This window comes from Notolepis coatsorum (assembly GCF_963971535.1).
Source record: "Notolepis coatsorum genome assembly, chromosome: 1".
NCBI classification, from domain to species: Eukaryota; Metazoa; Chordata; class Actinopteri; order Aulopiformes; family Paralepididae; genus Notolepis; species Notolepis coatsorum.
Window position 1 is genome coordinate 176,316,697 of NC_140165.1, and position 15,516 is coordinate 176,332,212.

General features: G+C 43.1%; 1 protein-coding gene across 1 annotated transcript in view; it reads left to right on the top strand.

Annotated features, from left to right (window-relative positions):
* Positions 1–15,516, top strand: part of LOC311223520 (inositol-tetrakisphosphate 1-kinase-like) — a gene marked incomplete at both ends in the record, with an annotated part of 124,287 nt that overhangs the window by 73,038 nt on the left and 35,733 nt on the right. Inside the window, 2 exons of the mRNA XM_084308301.1 lie at positions 6,832–6,933; positions 7,813–7,853. Coding sequence (XP_084164427.1) covers positions 6,832–6,933; positions 7,813–7,853 — 143 coding nt within the window. The remainder of the gene's footprint in view (positions 1–6,831; positions 6,934–7,812; positions 7,854–15,516) is intronic.

The following is a 15,516-nucleotide window of genomic DNA, read 5'->3' on the forward strand; positions in this document are numbered from 1 at the left end:
TTCCGCGTTTAACGTCTGTATAAAGCTAGGTAGTAGACTGGCAGCGTAGTCCTCTAGGTAACGAGGTGGCTGCCGTCTGCGCTCCGGGCGATCTAGCTTAGGAGAACCGTTTGTGGAGTGTTCATCATTGGCCATGTTAATATTAATATTATATTAATATTACGCTAATTACCCTCCGGCTCGAAGGACCAAATGTAACTGAGGGGTACAATTCCCTGACTGTATTAATAAGTATGGTATCATTAAACCACTACTGTCTTATGTACATTACTACTGGCCATACAGTACACATATGAGATGAACACCTCCACAATGACACGGTTCCACAACAAATATGGGTTAGAATAATATTTATTAGCAGCAATAAGATTATATTACATTACTTTACTTAGAGTCGCGCTTGTAAGGCGAAGAATGTGCGTGAATAGGTCAAGAGCGTAAGTCCATTAGAATATTACGCAGGAGATAATGAATACCACCTGTATCATAGGAATTATATATATGGTACACTAGTAGGGCAGCGGGAGATACTAGTAGGGTCCCTCCGGTTGTAGGCCAGCAGGGGGGAGGAATGTTCGAATGCAAACTCTGGATCAACGGGGAATCAATAAGCTCCAGCTACGGGAGGCGGTACATTACTCCCTTGATCGGCAGACGAAAGCAGCAGCTATAATCCAAGTATGCGTGCAGCATAGGTGAAAGCCAGCCAGCCTCTCCTAGAGACGGGCTCGAGTGATGTTCCTCACGGGTAAATCCCACACAGTAGTGGGTGTAGACGATTCTCCTCCGCGCCAACAGCCACAGGACCAAAGCAATAATCCAGCCGGAAAGGGCTCTGCATTCACCGGTGTAGATTCTCCGGTGCGCGGTACTTCACATTAACTAGGTCGAACTTGACGTTATTCCACTAAGCTCTGACACTTTTACTGTCCTATTCGCACACGGTTATAAGTGCTCTATTTAGATGCGCGGTTGCTCACTTCACTTGGTCGTTGACTCGTGATGAAGGCTTTACCGTTTTGAGGGTAACACGTTTCTAGGTTAACTTGACTTTAGGCTAAGTGCTGCTGTATCCACCTGCGACGTATTTATACGTACGGTGAATAATCTAGTACCAACCTTATTTCTGTCTCGTATTCTTGCGCAGAGCCGGTCATGTCCAGGCATGTCTCAGCGGTGACTTTGAACTAGACATTGGGGGGTATGGCCGTGGCGCCTAGGGGATCGCTTCCAATAGGAGAACGAATATTATGGTCTGTCCTGTACCAGGTAAAGGGATATTCCTTGTATATGTACAGAGAATATACAAGGGATATCAAACGATATACAAATAGTATACATGGGATCTCAAGCAATAAATATATATATTCGGTTTAATCTGACCCTTTGTAACACTTATCTTAATCAGATTGTAAATTATTGTTGGAGAGCCATATTAATATTAGCTTACCCTCATTCAAGCAGAAGGGATTATATATAGGTAAATACAAAAGGAGATTTTCTTTACATATAGTGTAAAATATAGCAAAGTTGAATTGTCCCCTCACAGGTTTTTCCTTTCTCCGTAGGAATTGTTAAAACAGCACATCATGGCGAGGTTGCAAGACCGCCTTTCACACGTGCTCCAGCACCCACCACTGGATATTGACTATCTTGAGTTTGTGTGCAGTCAGGAAATGGTTTTTATTGATGCCATATCACCGCACATTCAAATGTCTGAGGGGTTTATGGAATGTTTGACAGAGCTGCACAACATGATTCAGAGACACAGACAAAACCAACTGCCACCTCCAGAGATACACCTGGAAAGAGGACCTGGACCTGGACGCCCAAGGGTAGTAGTCGACATGGATCGCTTGGTTAATCTCCTTGAGATAGGGCTGCCTGTGGCTTGCATCGCCAATTTGTTGGGGGTGTCATATGCCACCCTCTACAGAAGGATGCAAGACAACAACATATCAGTCAGGGAATTGTACACCACCTGTACAATGTCGGCTATCGACTTGTGAAAGGGAGTCTGCAGGCACAGGAACACCGTCTGCAATGGGACAGAGTGAGAGCATCCATGCACCGACGCCGTGTGGACAGTCTTGGGGTTTTGTCCAGAATGACTCAGTTGGGATGCGTCATCAGGTGTACATACTCTGTGCCCTGTCCAAAGTACCTTGTGCACATAGACACAAATCACAAGCTGATCAGGTAACCAGAGTTTAACGTTTTCTTTTCGTATATTATATATACAGGCATTAAAGCGTTCCGTCTTGAGACTGATTTCTGTACATTTTATATAATATATATTTATATAATATTTTGATTTTTTTTTTTTATATAAAGTTTCCCAATAGGGATGTATCAGTAGTATTGGTAGTAGTCGTAATAGTAATCCAGTCTATTTAAATTTTCTAAAAAATAAACTAGTTCAACACAGGTAACCACTTTTGCTTAATTTCTTTGATGGCTCAAATGTAGTCTCTAGTCGATTTTGTGTTTCGAGCACAACGTTCATCATAGATATAGCCTTTTAATTTTGCTCTCAAAGTGCACCAGATTGATGCATTTAACTTTCAAACTTAAAAAGAAAAAAAATAAGTCAGGACAGTAGGCTCTACAAGTAGGCTCCCTTAAAACGCTAACGCTATTAAAAAAAAATACAGTGGAGGTTAAAATAAGAATATGACTTGGCCTATAAAACTGATTTTATTTTTTAAATAAACCTAACAGATGTCTTCCATAGACTGACAGGAATTGTGTAAAGTTGCCCAAATAGTGCAAGGAATAGCAATGCATGTCCCCTTTTAACTGCTGCATCATGAGATACTTGGTACTCAGCACCACACTCAGACCAAAATGTTTCCAGGGGCACTTCACTGAAACGAGCTCTCCAGGTGGTATCAGATGAGATTTAAATTTAAATTAGTTCTTCCAAGAGTTTGGATGGAGATGTGTCAGGAAGCTTTGTCTCAATGTTGTCTGAAAAAGGGGGTCTTTATCCAGAGTAACTTGGTGATCCTTTTAGAATCCACAATCGTAAAAATGATCCACACACACACCACTCAATTTGTATTTCATAAATCATAAAAACATGCATCCTACCTCACCATTTTTGTACCAGATGTACATACTGTAAATAGAGGTATACTGAACAATTGTTGTTTACACTTGTTTTACTTGACTCTTGACTTTCTATTTATCTGTTATTGTCTAGCACACTCTCAGGAGCAGAACAGAAAGAAACATTTCATGCAAGGTATTCTGTCTGTATGACAAATAATAAACGAACTTGAACTTGAACTTTTCTGTGTTTTATTAAATAATGATTTTCAGGGCGCCAGGGTGGTGCACCATGTAACTGCTGCAGTGCAACGTGGCCGTCCTGACCTTTGCTGAATTTCTTCCCCCATATCTCTCTCCCATCCTTCCTCTCTGCCGGACTTGTCCAATAAACAAATGAAAAAGCTACCAAAGACATATTAAAGCCTATTTTAAAAAGAATGATTTTCAGTTTTGAGAAATTGTCAAACTTATCCAAATATGGTATTTTTAGGGAAAACTGCAGCTGCAACAGATAGCACTTTAGTGATAATTTTCTGTAATCATATTCAAATTCAAATTCCCTCGATTTGATGTAGCCCCCACAGCATAGAAGAGGACGCTGGCCACTACAGACTGGTAGAATGACTGCAGCAGTCTATTGCAAACATTGAAGGACCGGAGTCTCCTCAGGAAGAACAGTCTGCTCTGTCCCTTCCTGTAGAGGGCCTCTGTGTTGTCCGACCAGTCCAGTTTATTGTTCAGGTGTACCCCAAGGAACTTATATGACCACCTCATCCTAAAACCCTATACTCTTGCCAATCTAAAGGCAGAGAGGAGGATGAGAAGGAAGCTGGCTGCTATCCTGGAGAATCCCTCCCACCCCCTCTATGACGAGCTAGTCAAGATGAGAAGCCCCCCCCCCCCCACACTCACCGCCTCGGCCAGTCCTTCATACCAGCGGCCATCAGACTCCACAACAGTGGGCAGGGACTGCTACCAGACCTCCAACTAGGAACCTATAGCACCTCATGTGAATACTGTATACTTTATCAGATCATTTAGCATTTATAGATTATATATTATATTAGATTTACACCAAAACATCAAAAAACACTTTACAATTATTATATACTGTATGTATTTCTTAGATAATAAAGCTGCAGTGAGTGTTCATCAACTCATCTGGGATAAATGGGGACACTGCTCCATAAGCAATAAGTTAAAGCTAATTACCTTAGCATATTTGACATGTACAGTAACTGACTTATGTTTAATCAATACAAATATAACTAATAAACGATGGGATTAGAAACTACAAGGCTAAATTAATTCAGAATGCAGTTGTTTGTTGAAATGTGGTGGCCGGACAAGATTTTTGTAATAATTTCTGTATCAAATATGAAAGATATGAATAATATATTACTTTGAGCATACCCACAAACAGATATTCATCATAAACCCATTCAAGTTAATTTTCAGACGGAATTGTTTTATTACTATCACTATAATTATCATAACTTTTGAACAATAAATTATATTTCTAATCTGTCAGCTGTTCTATATTGCCCACATAATTATCTATATCCCTTACCATCTAAGTTTCCTGCTAGCTTGTCAGTAAAGTGGTTGAAAATGCAGTTTGTTGAAATGTGGTGGCCCCGGACAAGATCTTTGTAATAATTTCTGTATCAAATATGAAAGATATTAATAATAATAATCATGATAATCATACAGATATTTTATATCATTTGAAAGCCCTATTTGTTATCTTCAAAATGGTACTATATATACTTTGAGCATTCATTTTCATAATGAAATGTTGATGCCTAATGATGGCTAAAGATAATGTGCGATTTTGGCCACTGGTAGCGCTCATGAGCCAGAGACACCTCGGGCCGTGTTCGGTAGCGCCGAAGAAGAAGAAGTTTCACACACGAATCCCCGCCGGGGAAAACAGTGGAATATTTGTCTCAAAATTCCATCCGTAACTCCAAGCAGATCAAGCTGTTTTTAGAATTCCGTACGTAAATATAAACAAATCAAGCGTGTTTTTATGATTTATGAAACACAAATTGAGAGGTGTGTTTGTGTGGATCGTTTTTACGATTGTGGATTCTACTTCTGCGTTTGTTTATTTTTGATGGACCTCTAAGAAGAAGAAGCGTCACACACGAATCCCCACGGGGAAAACAGCGAAATATTTGTCTCAAAATTCCGTACGTAACTCCAAGTTGATCAAGTGTGTCCTTAGAATTCCGTACGTAAATCTAAGCAGATCAAGCTGTTTTTAGAATTCCGTACGTAAATATAAACAAATCAAGCGTGTTTTTATGATTTATGAAACACAAATTGAGAGGTGTGTTTGTGTGGATCGTTTTTATGATTGTGGATTCTGAGGTGTGTGTGTGTGGATAGTTTTTACGATTGTGGATTCTACTTTACGATTGTGGATTCTACTTTTGCGTTTGTTTATTTTTGATAGAAATCTACCCCCATACAGAATGGGTACAATACAGTACGGCTCAATACATACAATTGTTAAGGGGATGCAGACCAGAGAAAGACGTTTGTCTTCTTTACATCAGGGCCCCCCATTTTCAATTAATCATAACATTTATGACATAGATGACATACAACAGATATACAGTACTGTTACATCCAGACATTTATGACATACAAGATATACAAATATACAGTACTGTTTAAGAGACAGGGTTTCTAAAAGAGAATATATGCATTTGAGGGGGAAGAAACTGTACATTGGAGGGGTTGGGTGGGGGGTTGGACATTTACCGGGGCCAGTTTAGAATTGCAGCCTCACATAGGTGCTCTTTGAGAGCAGTTTTGAAGGTGGGTAGGGATTCACATTATTTTACGGTTGTGGGTAGGGCGTTCCACATTGTTGTGGCATAATTGTGAAACGTGTTTAGTCCCTTGTTTGAGCCGAATCTGGGTTGAACATGATTTGTCGAACTAATAATAATAATAATAATAATAATAATAATAATAATAATAATAATAATAATAATAATAATAATAATTAATAATAATAATAATAATAATAATAATAATAATAATAATAATAATAATAATAATAATAATAATAATAATAATAATAATAATAATAATAATAATAATAATAATAATAATAATAATAATAATAATAATAATAATAATAATACATTTTTATTTATAAAGCGCTTTTCAAGAACCCAAAGATGCTGGAAACTCCCTCTGGTGTTGTGGTTGTGGTATTCACTGACCTTTGGAAAGTATTTCGACATGTACAAGGGTATCTGGTGTAGTGTATCTTGTAGACTAGGCCCATTGCAAGTTTCTGTACTCTGTTGTCTACTCTAAGCCATCCTAGGTTGTCAAAATGGGCAGGGGTGAGGTGGGTTTTAGGAGTAAGGTCAAGCAGTAGTCTGACAAGTTTGTTTTGTGATGTTTATTATAATCTTGTTTTTAGTGCCTTTGAGGTGCTTTTATACAATGAGGTGCAAGCATATTTGTAGTACCCTTGAATGAGTGCTCCTGTTAGAGTCTTCAGGGTATTCTTGATTACCAGAGAGGAGATCCGGTACAAGAATCTGGTTCATTGGTTGACTTTTTTTTATTACATTGGTTGCCATTTTGTCACAGGAAAGATTTGCCTCTAGGATGGAACCCAGGTATGTAATTTCATCTTTCCTTGCGACAATATTGTCACCCACTGTAACAGTTGGCCTGGCTGAGTTTGTTATTTGATTGAATTGAAATGGAATTTACCTGGACCCTGTCTTCTATTCTCTTTGACAGACTGGCATATCTGCAGCCCTCCCTACCTGGAGATCCACAGCGCCAGTAACACAGCATGCATCCAACAAGCTGTGGAGACCAAAGGCCTCAGCTTCCCTCTCAGTCAGTCCAAACACACAAATACTAAATATTGTAAGGTAATTGGTGACAGATGTGAAGGATTTCATTCCAAAATGCTGCCCAGCAGCGTAACTATTAAGAGTAGATAGGGATGTGTACTGAATATAGATATAGTATCTACAGATATGTAAAAAGGATTATATGCAGGTACATACAATGTCATTTCACGTCATTTCAACATGGTCACCCACATCATATGAATGTGGTGTGTTTGGCCAACAGCTGGGCTAGTGGTTGGTATCCACTGATCAGCATGGCGGTTTAGTTTACTGTTGGTATTTGTCTACGAGAAACACCATAGTGGTGTTTCTTTTCTGATACAACCCCAGGAACACCACTTGGCAGGCCAAAAAAATCCTGTTTTTAAGGCATCCTGAGATTTTGGAGTGGCTGATTACAAGGCATGGGAAAGTCACAGATGTTTCTGTGCATTTGATTGATTCATTAACAGCTGGCAGCTACAGTATGCTCTGAGAAAAACATGCAGGATGTAGATTGGTAAATACAGGAAGAGAATTTACCAAAATGGTTCTTAAAAAAGTAGCCTTGCCCCACCTTTGTGCACATTTGTCTGGATAACTTATTTTTCGCAATTATATGAAGCTGTATAGTTGTTGGTGTGCTAAGTGTGCTTGTGGTGTCCGATATTGCAATGGTGATATGATTTTATTTTTAATTAAATTAAATTCCAAAGCTAGATTAGTCTGTCTGTCTATCAATCTCCATAATGAGTTGTACTTTAATGCCAACAATACTTTTTCTCAATTTTTTTTATGAAACTCTCTCTCTATGATACATGTTCTTGTATAGATTGTGTCCCTTTGCCTCCTCCTCCTCTCTCTCTCTCTCTGTCTCTCTCAGTCTGTAAGACCAGGGTGGCGCATGGATCTCTGTCTCATGAGGTGAGCTGAACTGTAGGCTGTCTGTCATTTTATTTTACACAATATGAAAATAATTAATATACCAAAAAGGATTCTGCCTTTGAGTATGTACAATACAAAATAAAACATAATCGGCTAAATCACAATCAAGAACAGCTGGGATGAATTCATATCCCGACTGTGAGAACCCTGAATATGAACTCTGTAATGTAATGTGGATATGAACTGAGACTGAGACATGTGAGGCATCTTATCACTTTTACTCTTATGTTTTACAGTCTGTGTATTCCATTTTCATAATATTCATTGCTATATATATATGCTGTTTAGTCCTCCCAAGTCAAATATATGTATATTTGAACATACTGAAAGTATATCTTTAGTATATAAAGTGTGTTGAAAGTATATTTCTACCAATATGTAATTTTCCGTGAGTATACTTACAATGTATAGTTGGTACTTTTTATGTGCGTCCATGTACTAATTCAAAGCACATGTTTGGTATGATGGTCATTAATGTGCTGTAGGTGTAATCTAAGTGTGAGAATGGGTTTTAAGCAGAGCCCAATCGCTGAACACAGGAGAAGAAAGAATGGAGCGTTTCAGGTAATAGTATTCCCAAGTAGGCAAGAGTTACATCCAGAAATGTACAACAGATATGAATTGGGAATGTTCTTGGGGTAATGGGAGCAGGTGCACTCCAGTGCTACTGCGGACGGAAGACACGGGTCCGTGTCGAGAGAGTGAGCAGGAACTCCTTGGTAAGCTCCAGGGGGTCCAGACAGGGACACGCTGGCACGGAGGTCCTGGGCACAAGAGAGGAAAGTTAGAACAGGGAATAATCACACGGGGATGTCTAGCAGGTCTTCGGACAGGGGCGTCGTACCTAGGTAATGATACTAACACCACGACGACTTCTGGTCAGCGTCGTCCGGTAGAAGTAGGGTCTTCATCAACAGGGGATGGGATACAGCTGTGAGGAGTGAGGTGCCTGGCAGCGTGCAAATCAGGGGATGAGGTGCAGCTGAGTTGAGTGACAGGGGGTGAAGAGGTGCTGACCATATATGGGCGTGAGGCTTCCGTGGTGGATGGAAGGGAGGATGAAGAGTGAGGAGGGCGTGTGGTGAATGTGAAGGGGGAATGAGGAGGAGTGAAGAACGCTCTTGCTGTGATTATGACAGGACCCCCCCTCTACGGGCGCCTCCTGGCGGCCCAGGCTTGTCAGGGTAGGCCCGATGGAAAACCCGGACGAGGTCCGGGTCCAGGATCATCTGGCGGGAGATCCAGCTGCGCTCCTCTGGGCCGTAGCCCTCCCAGTCGACCAGGTACTGGTAGCCGCGGCCGCGGCGCCGCACTTCCAGCAACTTCCGGACAATGTAGGCCGGGTGGTCGTCGATGACCAGCGGAGGGGGAGGCTCCGGAGCAGGGGGAGACAGGGGACTGGAGACCACCGGCTTCAGCTGGGAGACATGGAAGGAGGGGTGAATCCGCATATGGGAGGGGAGCTGGAGTCTGACGACAGAGGGGTTGATGAGGGACAGAATTTTGTAGGGACCAACGAAAAGGGGGGTTAGTTTACGGGAAACAGATTTGAGCGGCAGGTCCCGAGACGAGAGCCATACCATCTGACCTGGTTGATAGTCGGGAGCGGATCCCAGGTCCTGGTTGGCCCGCTCCGACTGGCCGTTGGAGACGATGTCCACCGGGATCCCGTGGAGGTGGAAGACGTGGAGCACCATCAGGTCCGTGGTCTCTGAAGCAGAGGGGAGTTTGGGGAGAGCAACAAAGTGCACAGCCTTCGAGAAACGGTCAACAATAGTGAGGATAGCTGTGTTACCGTGTGAGGGAGGAAGGCCGGTGACGAAGTCCAGGGCGACGTGCGACCAGGGCCGACCGGGAACAGGGAGCGGACGGAGGAGCCCGGCGGGGGGTCGGTGGGAAGCCTTTCCACGAGCACAGATGGTGCATGCAAGGACGAAGGCGCGGGTGTCCTCCCTCATGGAGACCCACCAGAAGTGCCGTTTCAGCAGGAACAGGGTACGGTCGATCCCAGGGTGACAGGCGAACCGGGAAGCGTGAACCAACTGGAGCACCTGGGAGCGGACAAGATCGGGGACAAAAAGCCGGTTAGGTGGACCGTTACCTGGGTCCGGCTGGGCACGCTGAGTCTCCCTGACGATGGACTGGATCTCCCAGGTGGCTGCGGCCACCAAGCAGGAGGAGGAGAGGATGGTGTCGGGGTGTGCGGGACCCTCTTCGGGGACAAACTGCCGGGAGAGAGCATCCGGCTTGGTGTTCTTGGAGCCAGGCCTGTAGGTAAGGGTGAAGTTAAACCTGGTGAAGAACAGCGCCCAGCGGGCCTGGCGGGAGTTCAGGCGCTTGGCCGTCTGGACGTAGGCGAGGTTCTTGTGGTCCGTCCAAACCAGGAAGGGGATCTCTGAGCCTTCCAGCCAGTGCCTCCATTCCTCCAGGGCTAGCTCCAGGTTTCCGATGTCATAGTTGACCTCAGCTGGGGTCAGGCGGCGCGAGAAGAAGGCGCAGGGGTGCAGCTTCTGATCGAGGACGGAGCGTTGGGAAAGGACCGCCCCTACTCCGGTACAAGAGGCGTCCACCTCCACCACGAACTGGCGGGACGCGTCCGGCTGGACGAGGATTGGTGCGGTGGTGAAGCGCCGGCGCAGCTTGGCGAAGGCGGAGTCCACTCTGTCAGACCAGACGAAGGGCACGGAAGGCGAGGTGAGTTGGGTGAGGGGTGCAGCGACCCGGCTGTAGTCCCTGATGAAGCGCCGGTAGAAGTTAGCAAACCCCAGGAAGCGTTGGAGCTGCTTGACATTGGTGGGACGGGGCCAGTCGGACACCGCCTTAATCTTCTCGGGGTCCGCCCGGATCTTGCCGCCCTCGATGATGTAGCCGAGGAACCCGATGGAGGAGACGTGGAACTCACACTTCTCCGCCTTGACGAACAGCTTGTTCTCCAGAAGGCGTTGGAGGACCTGGCGGACGTGCTGGACGTGCTCCTCCATGGAGCGGGAAAAATCAGAATGTCATCCAAATAAACAAAAACGGAGCGGTTAAGGACATCGCGGAGAACGTCATTGACGAGGGCATTACCTTGTACTCGAAGTGACCGAGCGGGGTCTTAAAGGCCGTCTTCCATTCGTCCCCTTCCCGGATGCGGACAAGGTGATAGGCATTCCTGAGGTCCAGCTTCGTGAAGATGGTGGCACCTTGCAGGGGCTCAAAAGCAGAGTTAATCAAAGGCAGGGGGTACTTGTTCTTTTTTTTTTTTTTTTTTTACTTACATTTTTATTAACAGTTTTAGACAAACAGCACTTACAAAAAAAAAGAAACTAACATCACAATAAAAACAAAAAGAAAAAACAGTGCACATAAATATTTACATGGGTATCATGGTTAGTTGTCTGGTTCCCCTACAGTTGTTTTCCAGGTACTTAATACAAAGGTTGATTGTGTATCTTTAAACAGGCATAAACAAGTAATTCCTACTCAAAGATGATAAATACTGACTAAGGCATGTATGTGTGATCTGGGTCCAGAGACCCTCCTTGAGCTTCTTTCTTCCCTTATCCTTCGTCCTTCTTTTTTTTTTTTTTTTTTTTTTTTTTTTTTTATTAACTTTCACTTTGCCTTTTGATTCACCCATACACAAACCACATCATCCCTGAATATTAATATCACACCGTTAAACAGACATAAATAATAAAGTATAAAAACATAAAGCAATTGTAATACCCCCAAAAAAATAGAAAATGCTAACTAAAGCATAGTTGTGTGACATGGGTTCAGAGACCCTCCTTGAACTTCTTTCCTCCTTTACCCTTTGCCCTCTTGTGTTGCATTTGGTTCTTCCTCTGTGATGTCGTTTTCGTTCCCTTTATAATCCTCCCACTTTCCCCATCTTTCCCCAAATTTCTCTTCCTGTAACCTCAGCATGTGTGTTATCCTCTCCATATCCTGTATTTCTTCCACTATTCCTACCCATTGTGCTATTGTCGGTGGGTCTTCCTTGTACCACGGTCTCGTTATTGCTTTTCTGGCCGCTATCAACATTATCTTTATTAAATATTTGTCCCCCCCTTGTATTCCCTCGTGTGTCAGGTCTCCTAAGTAAAGCACCAGTCCTGTTTGTGGTAACCCGTATCCTAATATTCTGATCATTGCTTCCCCTATCTCCTCCCAATACCCCTTCAGCTTCTGACATCCCCAGAATATGTGCGTGTGATTTGCCCCCTCCTTCCCACACATCCTCCAGCATGCTCTTTGTGTTGGTGCATATTTTCCCTTCAGCTCTGGGGTTATAAAGAATCTGATTATGTTTTTCCATCCAAATTCTTTCCATATCCTCGATCCTGTTGTTGAATGTTGCACCTCGCATATGTTCCCCCATTCCTTCCCTGTTATTCCTATCTCTAGTTCTCTCTCCCATTTCTCCCTTATATAATCGGTCGTGTGTCCCTTGCTGGTCATTATAGCCCGGTACAGTGCTGATATTACCCTTCCTTTCCCTCCTTCTATCATCCTAATTATTCCATTCTGTTCTTCTTCCTTGTCCCCTCTTATTTCTCTATTATAGTAATCTCTAATCTGTAGATATCTGAAGTGGTCCTTGTTTTCTAGTCCAAATTTCTCCTTTAATTTTTGTAGTGTTTGCATTTCCCCCTTCTCTATCATTTTGCATATCGCTGTTGCCCCCCCCCCCCCCCCCCTCTCCCACCTTCTGAATCCATGGTCTAACCTCCCTGGTTTGAATCTCTTGTCATGTGCTACCCATCTCAGGACCCCTGACTGCTTCTCCAATTTGTGTGTTTTTACTACTCTGTTCCATATGTTCAAGGTGCATTTGGTGATTGGATCTAATAGTCCCTCTTTCTCTTTAAATAGTTCCCTATCTCCCACCAGAGCTTGTACCTTGTATCCCTCCCCTTCTTTTTCAATGTCTTTCCATCTTGCCTCATATCTGTCGTTACACCAGCACGTCACTGCTCTCAGTTGTGCTGCATAGTAATAATCTTGTAGGCTGGGTACTGCCATCCCTCCCTCTTCCTTTGGTAGTTGTAGTGTTTTATATCTGACCCGTGGTCTTCTCCCCGCCCATATGAACCTCGATATCAGTCTGTCCCACTCCCTGAATTGATTCTGTGGTATTTGTATCGGTAGTGACTGGAATAGGTACAGTAACCTTGATAGTATGTTCATTTTAATGACCTCTATTCTTGAATTGAAGTCCAAGGGCATTACTGTCCATCTCTCTAAGTCTCTCTTGATGTTCTGATTTATCTGTGTATAGTTCGCCTCAAACAGTTTCTCCACCCCTCTCGTGATGTTCACCCCTAAGTATTTAATCTTGTCCATGTCCCATCTTATCCCGTACTGTTCTCTAATTTCCGTCGTTGGGGTATAGTTCCATGCTAAGGTCTGTGTCTTTGTCACGTTTAGTTTGTATCCTGAGTAGTGGCCATATTCCTTCAGTAGATCCATCAGTGCCGGGAAGCTCTTGTCTGGTTGCCTCATGTATACTATCACGTCGTCTGCAAATAGGCCTAGTTTATATTCCGTTCCCTTTATCCTTACTCCCTTAATGTCCTCGGTCTGTCTGATCAGTTGTGCCAGTGGTTCTATGAAAACGGCGAAGAGCGTCGGTGAGAGACAACATCCCTGTCTGGTAGCCCTCTCTAATCTGATTCTATCCGTCAAGCTGCCATTCACCTTAACCCTCGCTGTCGGTTCTTGATATAGCGCCTTGATCATCTTCATCGCCCTCCCGTTCAGTCCGAACCTCATCAATGTTTTATATAAAAATGTCCAGCTCACACTGTCGAATGCTTTTTCTGCATCTAGGCTAATCAGTACCGCGCTACCCCCTTGTTTTTGTATCTCCTCTACTATGTGTAATGTCTTTCTCACGTTGTCCTGTGTCTGTCTCCCTTTAATAAATCCAGTTTGATCTTCATCTATAATGTCTGGCATAAACGTCTCAAATCTCTTTGATATTATCGATGTATACATCTTGTAATCCACGTTGAGTATGGACACAGGTCTGAAACTACTACATAATTCCCTATCCTTCCCTTCCTTCGGTATCGTGGTGATTATGGCTTCCTTCCACGAGGGGGGGGGGGGGGGCATTTTGCCCTCTTCCATCGTGTGTCTGAACGCCGCCCCTAACATGGGTGCTAATTCAGTTCTAAATGTCTTGTAGAATTCCGATGGGAATCCGTCGCTCCCCGGAGACTTGTTGTTTTTAGCTCTACTAATTGCCTCTTCCAGTTCTTGTTCCGTAATTATTTTATTTAATTCTTCATTCTGTTCTTTCCCTATCGATGGTAACTCTAGCTTCTCCAGATATGTTTCTATTTCCTCTTCTCCCGCTGCTTTTGGCTGTGTGTATAATTTCTCATAGTATTCTCTAAATGTCCTCTCTATTTCAGCTGGGTCCCTCAATATTTCATTAGTCTTTGTATCCCTTATTGTGTGTATCGTGTTCAACTTCTGTTGCGTCCTAATTCTCCTAGCCAACAGTCTGGTCGCTTTTGGTCCCCCTTCATAGTACGTTTGTTTCATGAACCTCGCTTTCTTTTCTATTTCCGTCAATAATTCCCTATTTATCCTGGCCTTTACTTCTTTGATTTCTCCGAGCGTTTCCTGTTCTTTTGATATCTGGTGTCTCCCCTCAAGCTTCTTCAGCTTCCCTATCAGATTGTGATATGTCTCCGTTCTGGCCTTCTTCAGCATTGCTGTTTTTTCCATCAATTTCCCCCTTATCACCACCTTCAGTGTGTCCCATAGAATGTTCGGATCTACCGCCCCGTTGTCATTTTCTTCCTTATATCTGGCTATCTCCTCCTTGATCTGACTCACCACCCCCTTGTTATTTAATATTCCTACATTTAGTCTCCAAATCGTGTTCCTCCGTCTCCCTTCTAGATCTACTGTCAGATATATGGCACTGTGATCCGATATGTCCGCCACTCCTATACTGCTCTCCCGTGCCCTGTAACTGTCCCCCGTCGTCATCAAAAAGTAGTCTATTCTCGCATATGTCACGTGTGGGTGTGAGTAATGTGTGTATTCCCTGTCCATGGCGTGCATCCCCCTCCAAACGTCTGTAATTCCCATGTCCGTCATCTGAATATTCATATATCTACTGATGGATGCTCGTCCTTTTCTAGTACTCGTGGTGTCTAGGTCGTGATTCAGTACTACGTTAAAATCTCCCGTGCATATCAATATCCCTTCTAGTTCCATCACTATCATATCAAAAATGGTCTCATATAAATCCCTCTCACTCTCTGGGGGTGCATAAACATTCACTAACGTAACCATTTGGCCCTCCATTTTCCCCTTCACCAGAACAAACCTTCCCTCCTTGTCTCTTACTTCCTTGATCAATTCAAATTTGACTGTGTTTTTGATTAACGTGATTACTCCTCTCCTCGGGTTTTGTTTAAAGGAACTATAGTATGCATTTTCATATCCAAATCTCTTCAGTTTCTCATGATCCTGTGCTACCAAATGTGTCTCCTGCAGGAAAATCACTTCCATCTCACTTTTTTTACATTTCAACATCACTTTGTTCCTCTTTATCGCATTATTCATTCCATTAACGTTTAACGACATCATTTTTATACCTTTAACCATTGTCATCTTTCTTTTTCTTTCGTCT